This window comes from Humulus lupulus, chromosome 9 (assembly GCF_963169125.1).
Source record: "Humulus lupulus chromosome 9, drHumLupu1.1, whole genome shotgun sequence".
Classification (NCBI taxonomy): domain Eukaryota; kingdom Viridiplantae; phylum Streptophyta; class Magnoliopsida; order Rosales; family Cannabaceae; genus Humulus; species Humulus lupulus.
Window position 1 is genome coordinate 159,644,475 of NC_084801.1, and position 22,776 is coordinate 159,667,250.

General features: G+C 35.2%; 1 protein-coding gene across 1 annotated transcript; it reads right to left on the reverse strand.

Moving 5' to 3' along the window:
- Positions 1-17,902: 17,902 nt before the first annotated feature.
- On the reverse strand, positions 17,903-20,100 carry LOC133800807 (pentatricopeptide repeat-containing protein At2g38420, mitochondrial). The gene has a single exon (XM_062238871.1). The coding sequence runs from the start codon at positions 20,020-20,022 to the stop codon at positions 18,499-18,501; it is 1,524 nt and encodes a 507-aa protein (XP_062094855.1). The 5' UTR covers positions 20,023-20,100; the 3' UTR covers positions 17,903-18,498.
- Between the last annotated feature and the right edge of the window lie 2,676 nt (positions 20,101-22,776).

Here is a 22,776-nt window from a genome sequence, read left to right on the forward strand (position 1 = left end):
ATATTTTGGGATCCCGTTGTATATATTAAACGTTCTAGTGAAACGTTACATCTTAACCAAAAATTTTAATCCCTAAACCGCTAATCATACTTAGTTACACGATTTTGGCTAAATGACTCAATTAGCGAGTTTAGCACTGTTTACAAGGCACATCGTAACGGTCCCTGGAGTTAGGGCATTACAGATAAACTCTTGTAATTTGTAATTATTGATGTATGTCATTCAAATTCACCAACTTTTAGATATACTTAGTATTTATTAGTAATTATGGACATGATAAATAGTTCAATTAAACCCTAAGTGTTAAAATATTCGAAATGTAAAGTAGTACTGAGAATCAACTTAATTTGTTGGTAGTGTCTGTATCATTATTGGTCGATATAACATCCGAAAGTATTCGTACATTAAGCATTTTAACTATTATTTTGTTGTTTAGAAACAATAAATGTTTCAATTATTATCTCCGGATCATTGTAATTTTTTTATAAAATTTACAGAAAAATAAAAGGAAAATTTAAATTACTTTTGCCGGCAAAATATGACTTTTACCGGCGTCTTTTTATGCTAGAAAAAGTGACTTTTGTCAACGCAATGCCCAAATGCGCCGACAAAATTTAAAGCGGGAAAATTCCCGCCTAGTGATTTCAAATCGCACGTGTAAAACTACTTTTGCCGGCACGGATCACCTAACACGCTGAAAAAAGTCCCATGTTTTTAATACCATTGGGACTTTTGCTGGTGTGTTAGGTGAGACGCATTGTCAAAAGTTCACGCCACTAATTTGGTAGATGGGCATACTTTTGCCGGCGCATTTTGTAGCGTCGGCAAAAGTCAAGAATGCGTCGAAAATAATTTAATATAACAAAATGTCTTCGTTTACTACTATGGTTTAATTGTTTACTTTTGCCGACTGTTTATGTACTTTTGCTGCCGCAAGGAAACACATTGGCAAAAGTCTATTGATTTAACCTAGCCGCCCCAACCTTCTTCTTCTTCCCCATTTCAGCCTACCTTTCTCTCTCTTTCACTCTATTCTTTCTCTGCGTAACCTACCCTCCCCAACCGCCCAACATTGCCTCTCACCCCTTAATCTCCGCTCTCTCTGTTCTCTCGGCCCCTCTTTCTCTCTCCTCTCTGCCCCACCCCCACCTCGAGGTCAAGCCGCCCACCTCCGAGCCCCTTCACCGAGCCACAACTGCCCCACCTCTGAGCCCCCTCTGGTAAGCCCCTTCTATTTCTTTGTTTGTTTTTTTTTTTGTGTGTTTCTAACTTTTTTTTGTGTTGACAGAGCTGCGGGTGCCACTCCCAGGACAATTTTTGCCCCTCCAAGCAGCTTCGCCGCCCCCTCCCACTGTAATTTTTTTTAATGCTATATGAATTCTGTCCTCTTTTGCCATTGGGATTTTATTATAACCAGAGTAAGCATCTAAAAGTCTCATTTACTCTTATTCCGTAGTCGCGTCCACCATCTTATCTATTCTTGGCAATAGGAAGGGGTCCATCATACATGCTTTGTTCATATTGGTAAAATAAACACATACTCACTTCTTTGCATTCTTTTTCGACAAAACAATGATATTCGACGTCCCGAAAGGATACAAACACTCCTCAATTGCTCCTATCTACAATAATCGCTCAACTTCTTCATTTATCATCTGTTTATCTCAGGGGCAAATCGTCTTTGTTTTTGCTTCATAGATGGGAAACACTTATCAATGTTCAATTTATGTGTCATGACCACAAGATCTATGCCCAACATATCCTTAGCCATCCATGCGAAAGTGGAAATATTTCCTTTGAAGAATTCTACCAGCAAACATTTGTACTCATTACTCATCCGGGCATTTACCAGCACAGTTTTCTCAGGGTGCTCTTCATCCTATTGCATTTCTTCCAATTCATCGATAGTCAACTGCAGTTCCGAGCATTCTTCCTCTTCCTTGAGAACTTTCAAGTAAGTTGGTAATTTTCCGTTTAATTGCTATACTTATCCTTCCTGTTCTTCTTCACCTGTTTCTACTTGATTTTCTTCTTTCAACAGTACACAATACTTCTTCGCCTATTTCTGACATCCTTTAATATCAACTGTGTAAGTTCCACATGGAGACTAGCTGCGTAAAACTTGATGCAAAGTCAAAGCCACTCCCTACATTCTATGCACCCAAGGTTTGCCTATGATCGCATTATAACCTTAGTAAGAATAAATCACCACAAAGTCCACCACTAGAGTACGCTCTACAACGGTCACTTTTAGCTAAATTGCGCCTTTTGGTACCACTTTTGTATTGTTGAAAGAAAGGGTGGGGAACATTGGCACTGTTAACCTCTTTTATGGAATTCCCATGGCCTGGAATGCATCGTAAAAGAGAAGTTATGTGTTGCTCCCCCGTCTACCAATACTCAACTCAATTGACAATTTTCTAACTGCTACTTAATTACCAGAGCATCATCATGTGGAAGGCTCACATTCTTTAAGTCGTCCTCAGTGAAAGTGATGGGGTGTGCAGGGAAATAACATTCAGCTTGAGCAACGTAATTCACTATATGGTGCAAATAGCACATTCTCTTCACCCTCTCTTCCGTTCTCTTCTCAAACTACATTTTTGCTTATCTCTCTATCAAAGACTGCATAACTGAATATCATTGGGATCTGCTTTAGTGGCTTCTATGGTTGATCTTCAACTACCGTCTGCGGTTGTTCGTTCTATTCCACCACTACTTGCATATGTGACTTAGGCAGAGTCCTTTGTTGCTGCACTGTGTTCTGTATATTCTTAACATATTGGGACAATCCTCCTGTCATCATGATGTGTTGTACTTGATCATATAATGATATTCACTCGGCAAGAGTATGTCCCACATCTTTATGGAAGGGACAATATTTGGTTTGATCCATCCGTTCTATCGGTGAAGTTATTTTGAACGGATCTCTCCATATTAGTTTGTCTTTATTCTCGTTGTAAATTTGGTCCATAGGCACTGTAGTTTTTATACGGGGGTATTTGTTTTCACTATCTTCCCGCATACGTTTTTGGCCTCCTCTGCTCAATGTAGGTTGTTCTGCTATTCATTTATCTATGTTATCGTTCAGGGGTGGGTTTCTTTCTGCAGGTTTGGTGATCAGCGCAGTTTGCCTCACCTCTTCCTCCCTAATTTCTAGTATTTTAAACACCCATTCAGCCCTCGATTGTATGTCTGCGAGGTCTCTTGGTGGGTTTAGGAAAGTTTTTCACTCAACAACAATCCCTTCTGCAAACTCTCCCTGAATAGGTTTGTTGCTACAATTTTATCCACGTTATTGATTTGATACACCAACTTCATATTCCTTTTTTCAGGTATGCCCATGGATGCTTGTTCACATTTGTTTTATTGAATACAAATTGACCATCGTTTTAGGTGTCTCTGTGTTTCCTGCATATTGTTGAATAAATAATTCTCCTAACTCCACGAAGGAGTTAACTGATTTTGGTTTCAATTATTTGAACCATCTCAGCGTTGGTCCAGCCAAAGTGGTCACAAAGGCTCTACACTGCATAACCTTATTTTTAGTCCCCACCACGAAATTGCAGAATATGATTTGATGGATCTGAACTTTCGTCGAACTGAGCAAAGTTTGGCATCATAAAATCTTTCGACTTTGGCTCACTAACGATCCAAACAATAAATAGCAATTTAAAAATATCTTTAATTGCCTCATTGGCCATGTCCATAGAGATCTGAACCCTTGCATTATTCATTCTATCAAGGTCTTCTTTCATAACCTATTCCTTCCTATCAGGAGGCATTACTGGTGTTGATGGCGACTAAAGAGCTTGTGACTATTTTTGAACAGTCGACGTTTCTACTCTCTTCACAGTGTGAGTTCCACTTTTTCCTTTTTCTCTTCCTCATAGATCTCAGGTGTATCTTCTTCCACTTCATGTTGTTCCATGTTATATTCTGGTTGAACCTAGTCACTTGGTCCGATCACTGTGTTCTTCACTCATCTTTGATGGATGTATTTCTCTCGCCGCATCATCACCAACTCTGCCACCAACTTAGCTTGTTGAGTGGCCATTTCTTCTATTCATTTTTGATGTCGTTCCTCTATTTGTTTTCATCGCTCTTCAGCTAAACAGGATCTAGCATCATCTTGTTATTTCATTTGTTGCATGTACTACATCACTTTATGCAACTATTGCATGTAATCAACTTGTGATGACTGGCTTGCATCTTCCTCTTGCTTTGTTTTCGAACTAGGCATTCTTTTTTCTTTATTGGTTACCATCAACCCAGTTTCTGCAAAAGACACACAAAAAAAAAAATAGTCATATAAAATTTTAAAGGTTGTTTTCTGCATCATCGCACATAGCTTTATCGTTACTTTCCCACAAACGACGCCAATTGTTTGGGTCAAAATATTCCCCCAAATATTTTCTCTGATTTTACTTGGTCATGAATTCAATGCTCTGTTCTTTGCTGATGTAGTTCGCCTAATCATAGACATTCTGGGATAAACCGACATCATAAATGTGTTCTTCATTGAATTGAGTGGAAAGTACAAAGAGGTGAGTACCTGCAAAAGATACTATGATGCTTAAGTCAGCGCAATGTTCTTCCTCTCAATTCTCAATCTAAACAAACTTTAATTCAACTTAGGTCTGAGGTCCCCAAAATAGGTCCTTCATCTCCTATTTATAGAAAAATAACAAATAATAAGGTTAAGAAAGCTTACCGTGATTGGTCCACGTGTATGGCTTCATTAACCTTCTTCCTACCTTTTCCTTCCTCCACATTATGAGCTAAAATGCTCATCAATCTTCTCACTCAATTCAAGCCTGATGCTTTTCCTGTAGTTTATCCATTTTGAGTCCCAAGGCTCTCAGACTCGTTCCCTCATTTTGAGCTCAGAGCTTATTAATCTGTTCAATCGTTTTGAGCTCAGAGCTCATCAATTTATTCAATTATTATGAGTTCAGAACTCATCAATCTTTTTCAATCATTTTGAGCTGAAAACTCAGCCACCACACTTTAATTTCTTTAATGAAATTTTTCTTCAAAATGATAATTTCCCCTTCTTGATTCTTTGCCACATCACTTCGTGAAAATTACCCCTATACAATGTGTGTTAATTAATTAGTGAAAGTGATGAGCTTTAATTAGGGATAAGTTAATTCTCTTATCAGCCCTTATCGTAATATTAAATAAAATTCCTTTAAATCCTATGGGAATATATAGCAAACCGCGCAACACATTTTTATCATTTGGTGAGTTTTTAGTATAAATTATTAACTAAATGATGCATTATATAGACATAAGGTTCTTTGGTAAAATGACATATTTTTTGAAGTCATTTTGCATCATGTCCTAATTTTGATAATTTTTTGCAAAATGACATTTCACACTCCAGACAGCTGGTCAAAATTTTTTAGATAGCTGGTCAAAAAATTCAGACAGCTGGTCGAAATTTTTAGACAATTGGTTGAAATTTTAAATCACCAATTACTCTATATATATATATATATATATATATAAAACAAATGGTTTTTATTCGAAAATATGATTGTTGTAGTCTTCTCTCTTAATTTTATTTTATAATAATTATTGAAATCTTCTCATTTGGTTACCTTCTGTTCATTTCTTTTAACGATTTGCTGATGTATCTTTTTTAATAATTGTTATAGTTTTGGGAGATTTTTGTCAAAAAAAAAAAAAAATCAGAAACAAGACTCTACAAAAGCATAACTCAGACGAAAAAACTATTAGTCCATATATGTTGATTTTAATTTGTTTTACATATATATGCTTTTGGTGAAGGCTCTCTTTAAATTATTGCCTAATTAGGTACATATATTCTTAATTTTTGATATATCAGAGACTTATTTATTCAATATTACTTCATTTAATCACTTTTAGAGAACTTTTTTTTTAATATATAAGAACATATAAGATAAGGATAATATTAAGTAAATAGAGAAGCATATCTCAACTATGTCGCAACTCAACTCCAAAAAATTACACATGATAATAATAATAATATTAATAACAAATTTGCAAATACTTATATTTATAATTACATGCATGATATATATATATATATATATATTTATAGATTGGTCAACATAAAACTATATTGTATTTTCTCTTTCGTTGAAAACCTCGAAGAGTACAATTCAGTAGAAAAATTTAAAGGAAAAAGATAAAACTATATATACATTAAATATGAAAGAAACAAGACCCCTTGAAATGATTTGAAATAAAGATGATAAAAATGACAAACAGCTCATCAAATAAAGATGACAAAAAATAAAAACAAATAGTTCATCAAATAAAGTTTTTTTTTTCTAAAACAAAACACTATTCAACTTGATATTTTTCTCTGAAAATATATATAAAAAAACATGAAAATTCATTGAAGTAAGCAAAATGTAAATATTTAAAAAAAAATTACCACTTTAGCTCCTCTATTTAACCTTATTATCAAGTTTAATCTTAAGTTTCCAATAAGCTAATAATAACTTTTATGTTATTTTAAATAGTAAAAAATTGCATCATTTACCAGTGTTTGGTCAACTTTTATAAAAGAGAAAAAATTGCCCCCACTTAAAATTTGTCAATATATGTACATGTTTACATAAATAATTTATAAAATTGATGTAACTTAAAATTTAAAATAAATAAAATCTTAAATTTAAACAAATAAAAACTATATATTTTTTATTTTAGAATATTATTATATATTTTATTAGTTAAATTTATAATTTTTTTTACAAAATATTATACATATACTAATGTAGAAAAAAATGATAAATATAGATTTTTCTATTCTTTTTAATTTTGGATTTGATTTGTTTTAAAATTTATATTTTGTTAATCATTAATAAAGCTAAATATATTATATCATTCTCTAATTATATAAAGTTATTTTTGATGAACAATTTTTTTTTCTTAAGACTTTTCGTACAACATTAGTATTAATTATGGTGGTTATTTAATGACTTTTGAAAATTAACTAAATTTGAAAAACACAACTAAGTACGTGTGCTCTTTATATTTTTCCTTATAAATAGTGTCATTAAATAGTGATGGGTGATCTGTAAACTTATTTAATTTTGTCTTTTGAAATGTATGTAAACTTATTGCCCCCTACAAATTAAAACATTATAGTAGAAAAGTGGTAAAAATATAGGATTAAATAATTAATAAATTTGTCCCTGGAACACTGTGTACTACAGTTCAGGTGGTATATTAATTGGCTCTATTGTTTTTGCCCCACTTATTAATTTATACCACACACACACATATATATATCATTTCCCCACAATAGTAGAGGGTGGTGTAATTGGTTTTTGATTTGGAAGCATGTGGTGGTCCAATAAATATTATTGCTATAGGTGTGACTAGTTGTTTGGATTGCTAATTCAATGGGGTCCCATACCCAACTTAGACCCTAATCTCATATATTTATATCTTTTTCTCACATACCCACTTTTTCTTTTTTCTTTTTAGAAAATGAAAAAGAAAAAAAATGAAATGATATCATCATAATAATAATAACCCCGATCCCACATTTGCCTCATTGGTTATAAATGAGTGCCCTATGAAGACAGAATTCCAGAATGGATGTCCCAAATTCCCCATTTTGAGACCCCTTTCCATTCAATATTTCTCTCTTTCTCTCTCAAAATATATAGCTGGGGACCTGGGGTTTTAAGCTTATATATTCTCAAGGTTGGAGAAGATCAAATGATGTGTGTTGAGCAAGATGGAGAAGCAGGGCACGTGCATTACTAACTCATCATACTTATTTTCAATTCCCCTCTTCATTTCTTTCCAAAAAAATATATATTTGCATATATATATATATATATATATATATATATTCAAGCAGGGATTTTTCTTGCTACTTTCATACCCTCCAATTTCATTTTCCAAAAAAAAAAAACAAAGAAAAAGAAAAAGAAAGGGCAGGGTTCTTTTTCATGTCCTTGTTAATCTTAATTATTATGTAGTTGTTCTATTTAGTTAATGAGTTAGTTCTTCATGTGCCCGTCTTCCCCATCATGACCAACTTCATCTTACTGTAAATTTACACACACACACATATATATATTATGTTTTGTGTTATTTAATTATATATTGATTTATATATATATATATATATTGTTCATATGGAGAGAGCTTATACATATTGCATGCAGAGACAGTTCACATCAAGAATGGTGAAGCTTCGTTTTCACTTTTCAGGTGGGTCATCTTGGTTTTTAACGGTACGACTCACATCACCACACCACCATATATATATATATATATGTGTATAAATCTCTTTATATATATTAACGAAAACATTTTTGGTGTATGATTATATATTATTTTCTAATTATATTTCCTGTGTGAAACTTCTTTCTTGTATAGTTTTAAATATTTCCCTTTTTCTGGCTCTCTTAATAGTACAGTACTGTTTCAAATTCTGGCCATAAATAGGATAACACTGGAAGAACATGTATATATATATGCATATATGTACATATATGTATAGATTTATTGATTGTATCCTTTAGAAATTTATTGATTGTATAGATGGATAACTATCAAAAGAATATATATAGAAATATATATATATATATATATGTGTGTGTGTGTGCAGCACTGATAGCTTGTCAAAATCATAGACTATAGTTCCATTACTACTTTGAATAAAAAGTAGTTTTCGTATCAAGAATTTTCAACGGTTTGTTTAGCACAGTTTGAATATTTGGTTAATAAACTTTTGTATTTGTCTTTGAATAGATAATTAAGATCATGATGATCTTCAAGGTACGTGGTACGATCACCATCCCAGCCATTAACTTTGATTCTTAGCTACACACAAGGTTGATTTTACTATTCTTCTCCCTCTCTCTATATATATATATATATATGTGTGTGTGTGTGTATATGTGTTCATTATACTGAGATCAGGAGACCCACTATTCACATTGCATCTCCTAGAGTGTTTGAGTAATATTGATTGTGTATATAGATAATGTTAATTAATTAACAACAATGGGGATTAATTAAGCAAGTAGATTAACATAATTTGCTATGTTAGTTTTAATTTGCTTAATTTTTGGAAAATTATATTTCCAATAAGAGCATGATATATCCAAATTTGGCAGCAGAAAGGGTTTGAAGTACTGACAAGTATATATAAGCCAGCCGAACCATTCTGCCAATGTCTCCTCCGTATAAATATATTTGTGTGTAATTCAGGGTGATATGATATTTTTGTAAGTTTCTTCACATGTTTTTCTCATTTCTCAATAGTATTTTTGTATTCATTAGTTAAGTGTGTTTTGTTCTCTATTCAAACTTAATTAGTCCAACTTAATAACTTTGTTTGCTCTAAACTATTTTTTTTTAAACAGAAAAAAAAAAAATTGAGCTAGAGCTAGTTAGAAATGGGAAAATTTTAAATAGGTATGATTATCGGTACGATATAATCTTGACCATTCATTCAATTCTCATTTTTAATAGAATTTTTGTATTAACTAGTTAAGTGTGTTTTGTTCTCTATTCAAACTTATATTAGTCTAAGTTAATAACTTTGTTGACTCTAAATAAGAAGAAAAGTAAAAAAAAAGTAGACCTAGAGCTAATTAGAATTGGGAAAAATTTATTAAATAGGGTATGATTACTGATGCATATAATTTTGACCATTCATTCAAATCTCATTTATAAATAGTATTTTTGTATTTATTAGTTAAGTGTGCTTTGTTCTCTATTCAAACTTAATTAGTCTAAGTTAATATAGAAATGAGAAGTTTTTTAAATAAGGTATAATTATCAGTATGGTATAATCACGACCATTCATTCAATTCTTATTTTTTTAAATAGAATTTTGGTATTAGTTAAGTGTGCTTTGTTCTCTAAGATAAAGTTTGTACAAAAGCCAGAAAGGCGTGATGGAGAATTCTCAGCTCAATGGAGGCTGAGGGGAACAATTTATATTTATACTCTGTTAAACGATTACACACACCAATGGAACAGTGCCAAGTGGCCCTAATGTTTGTAAAGAAGAGACCACTACAACAGAAAAGCATTTACATACCAATCATCACTTAACTACCTCTAATTACAGTTAACATAATTAATAAGCACTAGAATTAAAACAGAGCATTAATCTTAACACCACCCCTCAAACGAGAGGGTGAGGACTTCACACCGAGTTTGGAAATCAAATATTTGAATCTTGTATGAGACAATCCCTTTTTCATGCAATCTGCCACTTGATCAATGGAGGGTATGTAACGCACGTCCAATTCTTTGTTGAGCACTTTGTCACGAACAAAATGAATATCCAGCTCTATGTGTTTGGTTCGGGCATGATAGACTGGGTTTGATGCAAGGGCACTTGCACCTGTGTTGTCACACCAAGTTACTGGTTTGTCCAGTTGAGGAAATCTGATTTCTTTAAGTAGAGATTCAATCCATGTTATTTCAGCACTTACATGAGCAAGGGCCCTATACTCGGATTCAGTGCTTGATCTTGATACTACCGACTGCTTTTTGGATGACCAGGACACAAGTGTGTCTCCCAAATATACACAGTAACCTCCCACTGATTTCCTGTCATCAACATTGCTAGCCCAATCAGCATCTGAATAGCCAGTGATATGCATTCTGTCACTACAACATATATGAAGTCCATATGTACGAGTTCCCTTTAAGTATCTCAAGATACGTTTGGCTGCCTTCCAGTGTGCATCTGTTGGTGTCTGAAGGAATTGACTGAGAAAATTTACAGCATAGCTTATGTCTGGCCGAGTGTGACATAAGTATTGCAATGCGCCAATTAAACTTCGATAAACTGTAGGATGCTCCATTTCTTTTCCATCAGTAATAGATAAAGTTTTTCCAGTAGCAATGGGCGTTAGACATGGTTTCAGGTGTTGTAGATTGTTTCTTTTGAGCAAATCATCGATATATTTTGTCTGAGTAAGGTACAGCCCTGTATCATCTCTCATTACTTCAATTCCCAAGAAAAACTGAAGCTGCCCGAGATCTTTAAGTGTGAAGTTCTTGTGTAGCTTTTGCACAAATTCGTGTAGTTGTTGATTGTTGTTCCCTGTCACAATAATGTCATCTACATAAATCAAAACCAGAATGATAATGTTTTTCTTGATGAAGAAAAACAGGGAAGTGTCTGCTCTGGAATTCTTGAAGTTCCAGTCAAGAAGTGTGGTCTTTAACTTGTCAAACCAAGCTCTTGGAGCTTGTTTTAGCCCATATAATGATTTGTGCAATTTGAACACGTAATCTGGTTTTTCTGGATCTTCAAACCCCTCGGGTTGGCACATGTATATGTCTTCCTCTATATGCCCATTTAGAAAGGCATTATTTATGTCTAGCTGCCTAATCTCCCAGTTTCTTGAGGCTGCAATGCTTAATATTATTCTCACTATGGATGCCTTGATCACAGGGCTAAAAGTCTCTCCATAATCTAGCCCGGCCCTCTGGTGAAAACCTTTTGCCACTAGACGCGCCTTATACCTCTGAAATGAGCCATCCGAATTCCTTTTTACTCGCAGAACCCATTTGCAAGGAATTAGATTATGATTGTGTTGTCCAGGAACCAATGTATAAGTGTTGTTTGCCTTTAAAGCTTTGATTTCATCCTCCATTGCCTTTTTCCACCCACTGTGTGCTAAAGCTTCTGGAATGCTACTCGGTTCCTCATCAATTGGTGTCCATTTCGAGCCACATAAGTACGTCTTAGGCTTGAAAATGCCTGCTTTTGCTCTGGTGATCATCGGGTGTGATGGAGCTGGCACTGATGTAGTTTCTTCACTTTGAGGAGCTGGGTCATTTGTATCATCATTGTTTCCAGTATCCATTCTCGGGTCATTTTCAGTGTCCAAAACACTGCTGTCAACTTCAGGCAGAATAATTCCATGATCAATTGTATCACTAGAGCAAGCTGAGTTTGATTTACTAACCTCTTGATGTGAAGGTGCTGCTGCTGGGAGTGATTCAGGAGGTGCTTGAGATGGTAAATGAGAGTTTATGTTTTGGGAAGTTTGACTGAATGGGCTGAAATGAATATTAGGGAGTTGAGACCAGTGTTCATTTTGAATGACCAGTTCTTTTTCGGGTGCTAAAGTGTTGAGAAAACCTGTTTCAAATGGGAACTCTTTTTCGTTGAATACCACATTTCTAGATATATAAATTCTCCCAGTAGTGCTCAAGCATTTGTACCCCCTGTATGAATCATTATACCCCAAGTTAACACACCTTAAAGAGTGAAACTGGAATTTATGATTCTGATATGGTCTTATGCATGGGTAACAGGCAGCCCCAAATGTCTTAATTTGTTTGTAATCTGGTTTCTTACAGTAGAGTGTTTCGAATGGGGATTTGTTATGCAAGACATGAGTAGGAAGTCTGTTTATTAGGTACACAGATGTCTGGAATGCATCAACCCAGTATTTAAGTGGCATTTTAGCTTGAGCAAGAAGTGTGAGTCCCATTTCCACTATATGTCTATGTTTTCTTTCAGCTCTCCCATTTTGGGCTGAAGTGTGTGGGCAAGAATGCTGAAATAGGATGCCATTTGTTTTGACAAGATTTTCAAAAACTTGGTATTCACCACCCCACTCGCATTTGATGCTTTTGATTTTAGTTTCAAACTGGTTCTCAACAAGGGCTTTGAATTCAATAAATGCATTTAAGGCATCTGACTTGTGTTTCAAAGGGTAAAGCCAAGTGTATCTACTAAAATCATCAATGAAGTGTATGTAGAATTTAAAGTTTGTGTTGGATGCAATTGGGGCAGGTCCCCACAGGTCTGTATGGATCAAATCAAGTGCTTTGGAGGCTCTATACGATGACAGTTTAAAGGGCAATGCATGTGATTTACCAAATTGACAGGCTTCACAAAAGTTTTCTATTTCATGTTTGGGAACCTTTACATTGTTGGACTCACAGACAATCTTAAGGACTCTAGATGATGGATGGCCTAGGCGCCTATGCCACACATCCTTCTTTGAAATATAGACATTGGTTGGCTTAGCAACATTTGATTTTGAGACATTCAAAACACCCAAAAAGTATGGAGAATGTGTTTGATGACAACCCGAAATGTTTGGTGAGGATTTGAACTGGTAGAGACCATCTTTAAGCACTCCTTCCAGCAGCACCTTCCTTGTGAGTTTGTCCTTCACAAAACAATAACCAGAATGAAACTCCACAAATACATTATTATCAGAGGTCAAACTTGATACACTAATCAGATTTTTTGCAATATCTGGAACCAGTAGCATATTATTCAACAATAAGGATCTAGACATATCATTAGTTTCTAATTTTCCAGTACCAAAGTGAGAGATGCTTAGTTGATTACCATCACCTATAATCAACTTCTCCTTACCACCATACTCATGCTTCTGGCTCATATTGTTCTCATCTACAGTTACATGGTTGCTCCACTGTCCACAAACCATGCTTCACTATCAATTACTTCTGGTGAAGCAATATACGCAGCTGCTTGTTGAGCTTGTTTCTGACTTGGGTGATTGTTGATTTTCGAATCTGAACCCATGTACGACTCATCGTATCTATTATAGCATATAGCCGTCGAGTGCCCATAACGCCCGCATACTTGACAAGTGGGTTTTGACCCATTGAATCTACCTCCACAGCTCCCTCCACTGTTACTGGCACCACCCCGAGAGTAATTACTGCGAAATCCACTTGAGTAATTCTGAGTTGAGCCATGACTGTTACCTCCTCGTCCTCGACTACTGAAGTTTGACCGATTCACCAGATTTGCATTTGGAGTGTGCATTGAGTGACCTGATCTGATGTTGCTGTTGATGCTCAAATTCTGAAGCCTTTCCATCTTATTATCAAATGCAAGAAGGATTCCTTGCAGCTCTTGCCAAGAAGTGGAGGTGCGAGCTTCAATCTGTAGTATGATAGGCAAGTATTCAATGTCTAGTCCTGATGTCACGTTTGCGATGAGCTGACTCTCTGGATAGGGCTCTCCTGCAAGTGTTAGTGAATCTGCCCAACTCTTTTTCAGCTTCAGGTACTCCTCCATTGATGTTGATCCTTTCCGAGTCGTTTGAATCAATGTTCTTGTCTCATCCATTTTTGACTTTGAATGAGCTCCATACAAATTTTCCAAAGCCTTCCAAAGGGTAGCAGCCGATTCACACCCCATAACCTCAGTGGCTATTCCTTCAGTCATTGAGCTGTATAGCCAGCCCATTAAGAGTTGATCACCCACAATCCGCTGCTCAAATTCTGGGTTAAGAGTTACTCCAAATCCTGGCTCACCTTCCACAGTCGTTGGAGCAGGAACATATTCTGGGGGGCAGGGACGCGTGCCATTTACAAATCCATCCAGTCGATGGCCTCGGATCACAGTAGACACCATCGTTTTCCAGAGCACATAGTTCTTCCTGTCGAGCTTCAATGGGAATGGCTGGTTCAGTGTATTGAACGGTTGAGTGAAGTTTTGTGGAGCTGGAGCAGACGAGCTTGCAGCACCTACTGCAGCAGTAGTGGTGACTTGAGGAGTCTGAGAATGTGAAGACATGATGGGTACAGAGGGAACCTAATGCTCTGATACCAAGATAAAGTTTGTACAAAAGCCAGAAAGGCGTGATGGAGAATTCTCAGCTCAATGGAGGCTGAGGGGAACAATTTCTATTTATACTCTGTTAAACGATTACACACACCAATGGAACAGTGCCAAGTGGCCCTAATGTTTGTAAAGAAGAGACCACTACAACAGAAAAGCATTTACATACCAATCATCACTTAACTACCTCTAATTACAGTTAACATAATTAATAAGCACTAGAATTAAAACAGAGCATTAATCTTAACACTCTATTCAAACTTAATTAGTCCAAGCTAATAACTTTGTTGATTCTAAAAAAAATGGAGCTAGAACTAGTTAGGAATGATAAAATTTAAGTAAGATATGATTACAGATAAATATAATGGATAAAATACTGTACATTATAAATAGGTGAGAATTATGTTAGAATGTTTATTTATATGGTATATTGAATTAATTTATTATAATTAATTGATTTAAGTTTATTTAATACATCAAACTCAATATTTTATTTATTGACAAATATTATAATTAATGGTCAACATTATTTTGTTAGCTGATTTTGTTTATCCCAACTGATTGAGAGAATATCTCAATCTATAATAGAGACTCTGATGGAATGTCTCACCCTATAAATATAGGGTACCAGTTCCCAAGATCACTGCTCATTTTTTGTTACTAAAAGTCTATGTACTCGTTCTAATTTATCTTTTTTTTTTTTGTAGATCTAAATCTTATAGATCGAATTATAAAAAACAATAGTTGGAGGTACATATATTCGATTCTATTAATTTATATATAACAATCTGTTTATTAAGCATTAAGATTGTTATGCATCTAGATTAATTTTTAATCTAACAAATTATACTCTCAGAGAAATGAATTGACATATCATCACAATTTAAATAAACTTAAAATATTGTAAATGAAAATAATAATGTTTGATCAGTGAAATATTAACATCATCATAACCAAATGGGAACGCAGGTAGGTGAGGAGCAGTAGATGAGTACAAATTTGGACCATTATGTCTCTCTGGTCATCTCATCTCTACTGGTGCTTTCCAATTCTTATATATCATCATCATTTTCGTCTAGGTTTTGTTTGACAGTCTTTTTACGTTACAAAACAGTAAACACAGCAACAAACACTACCATTATTATTGTCTTCCAAGTACGAGTGGTGACAGTTTTTCCTCTACCCAATACAGGAATACTCGTATATAAATTCAAATTTTGGCTGTAAAAAAACTTAACTTTTCCTCAAAGATATACATATGAGTTTGTCAATTATTTTTCAATAAAAAGGAAACTTTAGATTGTACACTCGTGGTGGACACCAGACTCACCCGTGGTATAATGAGTATCTTCCTATTCTTACAAGCTGGGGTGGACCACCATGCACTATCTCAATATTTATACAAATATATAGAGTATATATAAAATTTTATATTATTTATAAGTTGCTATGAAGTAAAAATGTATAGATATTGTTGTGTGTGTTCGTTATTCACTCATCTTTAATTTGTTTAATAGCATTCTAACATATAAGTAATCATTTAAGAAAGTGGTATATATATATATATATAAGGAAACAAGAATAAATATTAAAGTAAAGTTGTCTTTATTAACTAATAATAATTGAACGTGTCTAGTGTGCAAGGTATTATAATTATGAGTAACACACAATGACTATCATATGAGCAATAAAATTATTTTAATTATGAAATAAATTACTCAGACTCATATAGGAGACTGTGTCCCATCCTCTATAATTAAATCCAAAATCTACTTACACACTAAAACAGGTTTAGAGCTTTCTAAAGTTTGTTCTTAGAGCTAAATTTGACCTAACGCGCATTGCCTTATCTTTCTTGTAGGTTCACAAAAATTATTTGGGAAAAATTTACCGCATAGAATCCCTTTTCACACCGACAAGATCAATGGTTTGAAGAGTGAAAAAAATAATAATGAAACAACGATCTTTGGAGGCTTCAATGATTTTCATTGAAAAAGTCGAAAGCTGAAAGCTGAAAGCAAACAAATATTGCTTCTTAACATATTTTCATCGATTAAAGATGATCTGTAGTTGTCATGAGCACAATATTATGAAATGGTACAAAATAATTTTACCATTTTCTACCCTAAAACATGACTCACTTTGTATATGCCTTTTAAAGCTATAAATATACAGACGTGAAACTTTTATTTCTGTACAATACACAAACATTGATATATATAGCATCGTAAAAAATTAAAACACTAAGACAAAATTTTTAAAAATTAAACACGTATACAAAAATGGGTAATTGCTGTCACCGACAGAATGCAGAATTCAGATTGGATGATTCCATTTTCAAATGAGAAGGACAAAAGGTGGAATATGCTGCATGTGATAATGACAAATATTGTGATAGCACATGTTTTCTTAGCCAAACTGAATATAGAAAATTATGGAAAACGGTCCCCCACTACTGAGCAAAACAATAATTACTATGATTAAATTAGGGTGTTTATTGAATTTAAATCACCTCTCTATACTTGTTTTTATTGCTCAATCTTAATAATAAAAGTAATCTGGGTACAAAACTGTGGTAGTCATGAATGTAAATAAAAGAATGAGATTTAACCGCATCCGATGAAGAACATCAATACACGCCTAAGAAAAGTTTCTAATTCTTCACAACCAAACGATGAAGAAAAGTTTGTTATAGTCATAGCTCATAATGATCCTGCAACCCTGTCACTTGTATGAGAGGCAGTACGAGTTAGATCCCACCTACCAAGTCAGTCAAGTCTTTTAGGTTAGCTTTTGTGTTTACAGCAAATTCATTCAAGTTTATGCTAAAACAATCTTAATTCTGAAAGTGCACTAGTAATAAAAGAAATGAAAAATCAGGATGTAAAAAAACATAATGCATGGCGATTAGTCAAAAAAAGGAATAAAGGCGTGGGGCTTGTATATGAAGTAAAAGGACAATGGGTAGCTTTGGAAATTGAAGCATGGTTTACAGCATGTCCCATGTTACCTACGCATTTAATAGGGACATGGACCTCAGAAGACGATGAGGTAGCAAAGCTAGCTATAGTGGAATCCAACACAGTGGTCGGTAGCAGTATGTTGTCAAAGGAAATGTGGGTGCTTGCCAATCTTATCATGAAGTGAAGGTAGGAAACCTTAGTTACCTTTTATAGCCACGATGTGCGATGGTGAATCAACGAGTCTGCATCAAACAATTCCTTGATGCACAAGTCCCACTCCATATTCCCCAAAAGGATGGCAACAACAGAAAATCCCAAATTCAAACTAAATCGATAAAGGGAAGATGTGTTCATTCTTTGTGTCTCCATTCTTTTGGCAGATCATGCAAAACAGATCACATGTTTGAGCGGTGAACAAAAATTAAAACACAAATGTGCCGAATTCTCATTTGATAAGGTCATTATTATAATTGTAGAATACGTGGAAAGTAGGAAACTAGGCATGCCTCTAAGTAGTTGAAGTCTAAGTCCTTCCAATAGTTAAGAATTTGAACATTGAAAATTTTCTCTCAGAAAGTTTGTCCATTTAAGAGCAAGTAGGTAGATCATATCATAGCAGACAATTTTTTGGCCCATTGTAGCTACATTTTCTTGGTCTGGCAATTGGGATCTTCAGCCCATATGTCCATGCTAACAGGGCCAATCCAAAACAACAAATGGCTACGTATCTTCAACTATATAGGTCCCAAATCATAGCCAATATTCCAGCAGCTTTACTAGGCAAGTTTCCACCTGGTTCACCAGACCACATGTGGCCCACTGAAGCTTTTATCCTTGCGGCCTCTCAATTGGGAACTTTAGTCCATAAGTCCACGCCAATTAAGCCAATCCAAAACAATGAATGGCTACGTCTCTTCAACTATAGATATCTCAGATTATATTCACCGTTCCACCCTGTGTTTTCACCAGACCAGTCCAGATGGCCTCTGGTAAAGAAAGTTCAGAACTAGAGGCAAGGACCATTGCTTCCCAAGCCCTTGCTCCTGGTGCCACATTATTGCCAACCATTTTTTCCACCAACTCTAATGCTTTACATTCCAAGCCCCTTTGGCACAGCCCAGATATAATCTCATCATACGTTGAACAACAAAGACATAAACATTTATCCAACATTTCTTCCATCAAGACACATGCTTCATCAATTTCACCTTTACCAAACAGACCATCCAGCATAATTCTGTGTGTCTGCAAGTCTGCCCCAACACCATTCAAACTCATTTCAGTCAGAAGCTCCTTCGCTTGATCAAGCTTCTCACTCTTACAGAGTGCCTTCAAAATTAAATTATAAGAAATCAAATTAGGCTTGCACCCTAGTTTTTCCATACGTAATAACATATCAAGTGCACCCTCTACATTATTCTGCTTGCACAAGCCATTAATATACACATTATATGTATAAACATCTGGAACTAAGCCCAACACAAGCAATTCATCGAACAGTTCATCTGCCTTCTCATATTCCCCTTCCTTTATAATCCCATTTAAAACCATGGTATAACAAACAATATCAGGCTTCATTCGCGCCGCTTTGATCTGGCCCAAAACCTCTAAAGCATCCAAACCTTTTCTCTCTTTCACCAGCACCTTAATGACTTTCGCATAATCCATCAGACCAGGACAAAACCCAACTTTCCTCATTGTTCCCAAGAAACCCAAAACCCCAAAGTCACCTGAACCAAACCCCTTCTTTTGTTCACACATTGAGGACAAAACCAAAGAGCAAATTTTCATATCTACCACATCACACCCATCACCTATCATACAATTCAGTATCTCAACAGCATACCCAACTTTTCCAAATCTACACAAAGCAGTAATCAAAATCCTAAAGCTAGATTCCTCAAGCCTGATATTCAAAACCCGGCTCTTCATCAAAACCCAAGGGACCAATCTCAAACTCTCACTTCTCCTACAGAGTACCGAAAGCAGAGAATTGAGCGAAAAAGCAGAAGGAACACACCTGAAGCTGGGGATTTTACAGAAAACATCAATAGCTTCTTCGAATCTACCACTGCAGCCGTAGAACCGAATAAGCTCGACGAAAATGTACTCGGGAGTCTCGAACTTCTCGACGAGCTCGATCCGGTCGAGAATGGGAGGGATGTGGTCGACCCTGCGAGAGGTCTGGATTAGGGTTTTGATGAGGAAGTGGTAAGCTTCGGGAGTGGGGTGGCAGTGGTAGGAATTGAAGGAATGGATTAGAACGGAGAGAAGATGATTGGGGGAGGTTTCATGGGGGTTGTTGTTCTGCATCTGTATTGATTGTTTTAGGGCTTGTAAAGCTTGGGATTGATTGAAAGTTTGATGCCATTTGGTTTTGTATGGTGGAATCGGCCATTTTCTGTGTTTTCTGATAAATTTGTTGGTCAGAGCCAACTGTCGAGTAGCGGCCATCTTTAAAATCTCAACTAAATTTCAAATGCTTGCGTTTATATCAATCTCAACCCTCAACGGTTAAGTAGATTAAGGACGAGTGTGGAATTTCATATTAAAATTCAGAAGTATTGACTATGTTAATAACATATTATATATATCTGTTGTAGTATAAAAAAGTGGGTAGATAATCAAATTTTTTTATTTCAATGGTTTTTTGATTATTTTTGTTATTATTATTATATTTAACTAAATATTTTTATATTTAATGGTTAATTGTAAATATCATTTAAATTTAAATAATTAAATAAATTAAAATATGATATTTTTGAGATATTTTACATAATTATTTAAAAATAATAAAATTATATATTTAATAATTTAAATAAAATTCCATTCAACTTAAACTTAATATTATATTAAACATATAATATATAATCTTTTGTTGTATTAAAAAATAGAACAAACATAAGCTTAAACAAAAACTAATTAATTAATTAATTAAAAAATAATATTTGAAAGATATTTTATGATAATTTAAATAATTAAATTATATTTATTTAAAAATAATAAAGACATACTTATCATCTTTTTATCTTATAAAATTATGTGATAATTTATTGTTTATCAAGTGATTTGAATTATTTTTCTTCATCAAATTCACCAAAAGACATTGTGAGATACATTAGAAACTAAAAGTAGTTTATGTATATATACTACTATCTACACTATGACCTTTTCTATTATTATTTTATTTCTATTATTAATTTATTTTTTATTATTATTATATATTTTATATATGTCATGTAGTCATCTAAATATATATCTATATCAACGTTGTGATTAGATGTCATATATGTAGATATTATTAATATAAATATTTATGTAAACTGTAGAACTACAATTCATTCTATAATTTTTATTAAAATTATAGATAATGTTTATAATTTTAAAACTAAACAAACGTGCATACCTAGTATATAAAAAAAATGTAGGCTAAAGTAATAAATTTTGGTCAAGTTATTTTGTCCTTTTGTTTTACTATTCATTGGTGAAGTTATTTGGCATTCTATGTCTAATATCAATATATAATTAACAATAATGTATATTCAAATATACACGATTGATCAATTATATTTAAAATATATATTAAATAATGAATATATAAGTAATACTGTTACATCTGGATTTCGAGCTATGTTAATTATGATCTCGAAAGTTGGATTCGCAAATCAGTGGACTCATAAGGTTGGAAACATGCTCCAGGATTGCATGTCGAGCTTGCAGGATATAGACGACCTCGAGTATGGTGACCTCGAAGTCCTCATGATCTCGGAAAATCATGTGGCCTCGGGAGATGTTTCTAGCTCGATAGATGACGGGAAACCTGGGAGGCTAAAGCCTTGGAGATACGCGATAACCACCTTGAATATCTACAAGTGTTATTAATATGAGATGTAATCCTCATTTATTATTGTAAATCCCCTAGAATCGTGGGATATTATTTGGTCAGTTATACGTCTCCTGGTCTTCAGGGGACGTTTCCTTTTATATCTGATTATAGGCATTTAAGGCCATAAATGTTATTTATACAAAAAGAGTAACTACCCAAAATATGTGGGATAGTATTCTTTAGCCTTCTTTATAAATAGAGAGGCCATGCACCATTGTAAAGGACCGAAATTCTGATCCTTAAGAGAAAACTCTGAAGAATTCATGCTTAAAGAATTTTCAGAGATAATCTTGAGTTTAATAACAAAGACTCGTGGACTAGGCAGATTTAACTGCTGAACCACGTAAAAATCGTGTGTTTACATTGTTTTATTTCAATTGGCCATCTTCAGTTATTGTTTACGTGCTCTTCTTTCACTGTTTGACGAAAAACGGCGTCAACAGTTTGGTGCTTTCATTGAGAGCCTTAAGCGTGCATCCCTGAAAAAATCATGGCCGCAAACAATCAGAACACCCCTGATAAAAACCACCCAAGGCGTCCTGGAAAACAACCAATGGAGAACCCAGATGCTGAGGAGAGAAGTGGGTCCTCTGATTCCCGGGGACCACCGCCTCCGCCAAGGGATGAGGATATGTACTACAATCCCGAACGTTACGTTCCTATTGTAGAACTGGAAAACTGGCAGTTGAAATAGCTGTTGGCAGAGGCCAACAAACGGAATGAGGAGTTGACTAGGATAGCCGCAGAGGCGCAGGTGACTCAGCCCCCGCCTTCATGCGAAAACCAAGTCCCTCCTCCAAGGGACGTGCATGTTCCTCCCCAGAGGCCCCGTGGACGTCCACGAAAGGATGCTGCCACAAGGAGGCCGACTCAACCTTCGGCGCCAGCAGAGCCATCTGCTCCTCCTAGGACTCAAAGGAGTACCCGAGCTCGGGTCCCACCTAACCCGCCTGTGGAAGTGCCTACAGGAACTGAGAATAACCGAACCCTTGCAGAGGCTCGGACTCAGGTACCTGGTAGCGCACCGAATGTGACTGACCCATCTCGGGCAAATTCAGGACCCTCTAGGCCGCGACAAGGGTGGCAGCCACCGTCGCCTATACGGTTCCCTCCGTCACCCATAAGATATCCTTCGCCGCCCCGCAAAAATGCTCAACCTGCTCGAGACCAGGATCAAGGGCGTGCAGGGAATGGACAAGGGAACAGGGAGACTTTCCAGGAACGGAGAGGCGCTCCATCTGAGAAAAGTCAGACGTCTCGGTCTCGCACCACGGAGACGAGGCGACGTGGAAAGAATCCATCTCGAAATAATCGCGCAATGA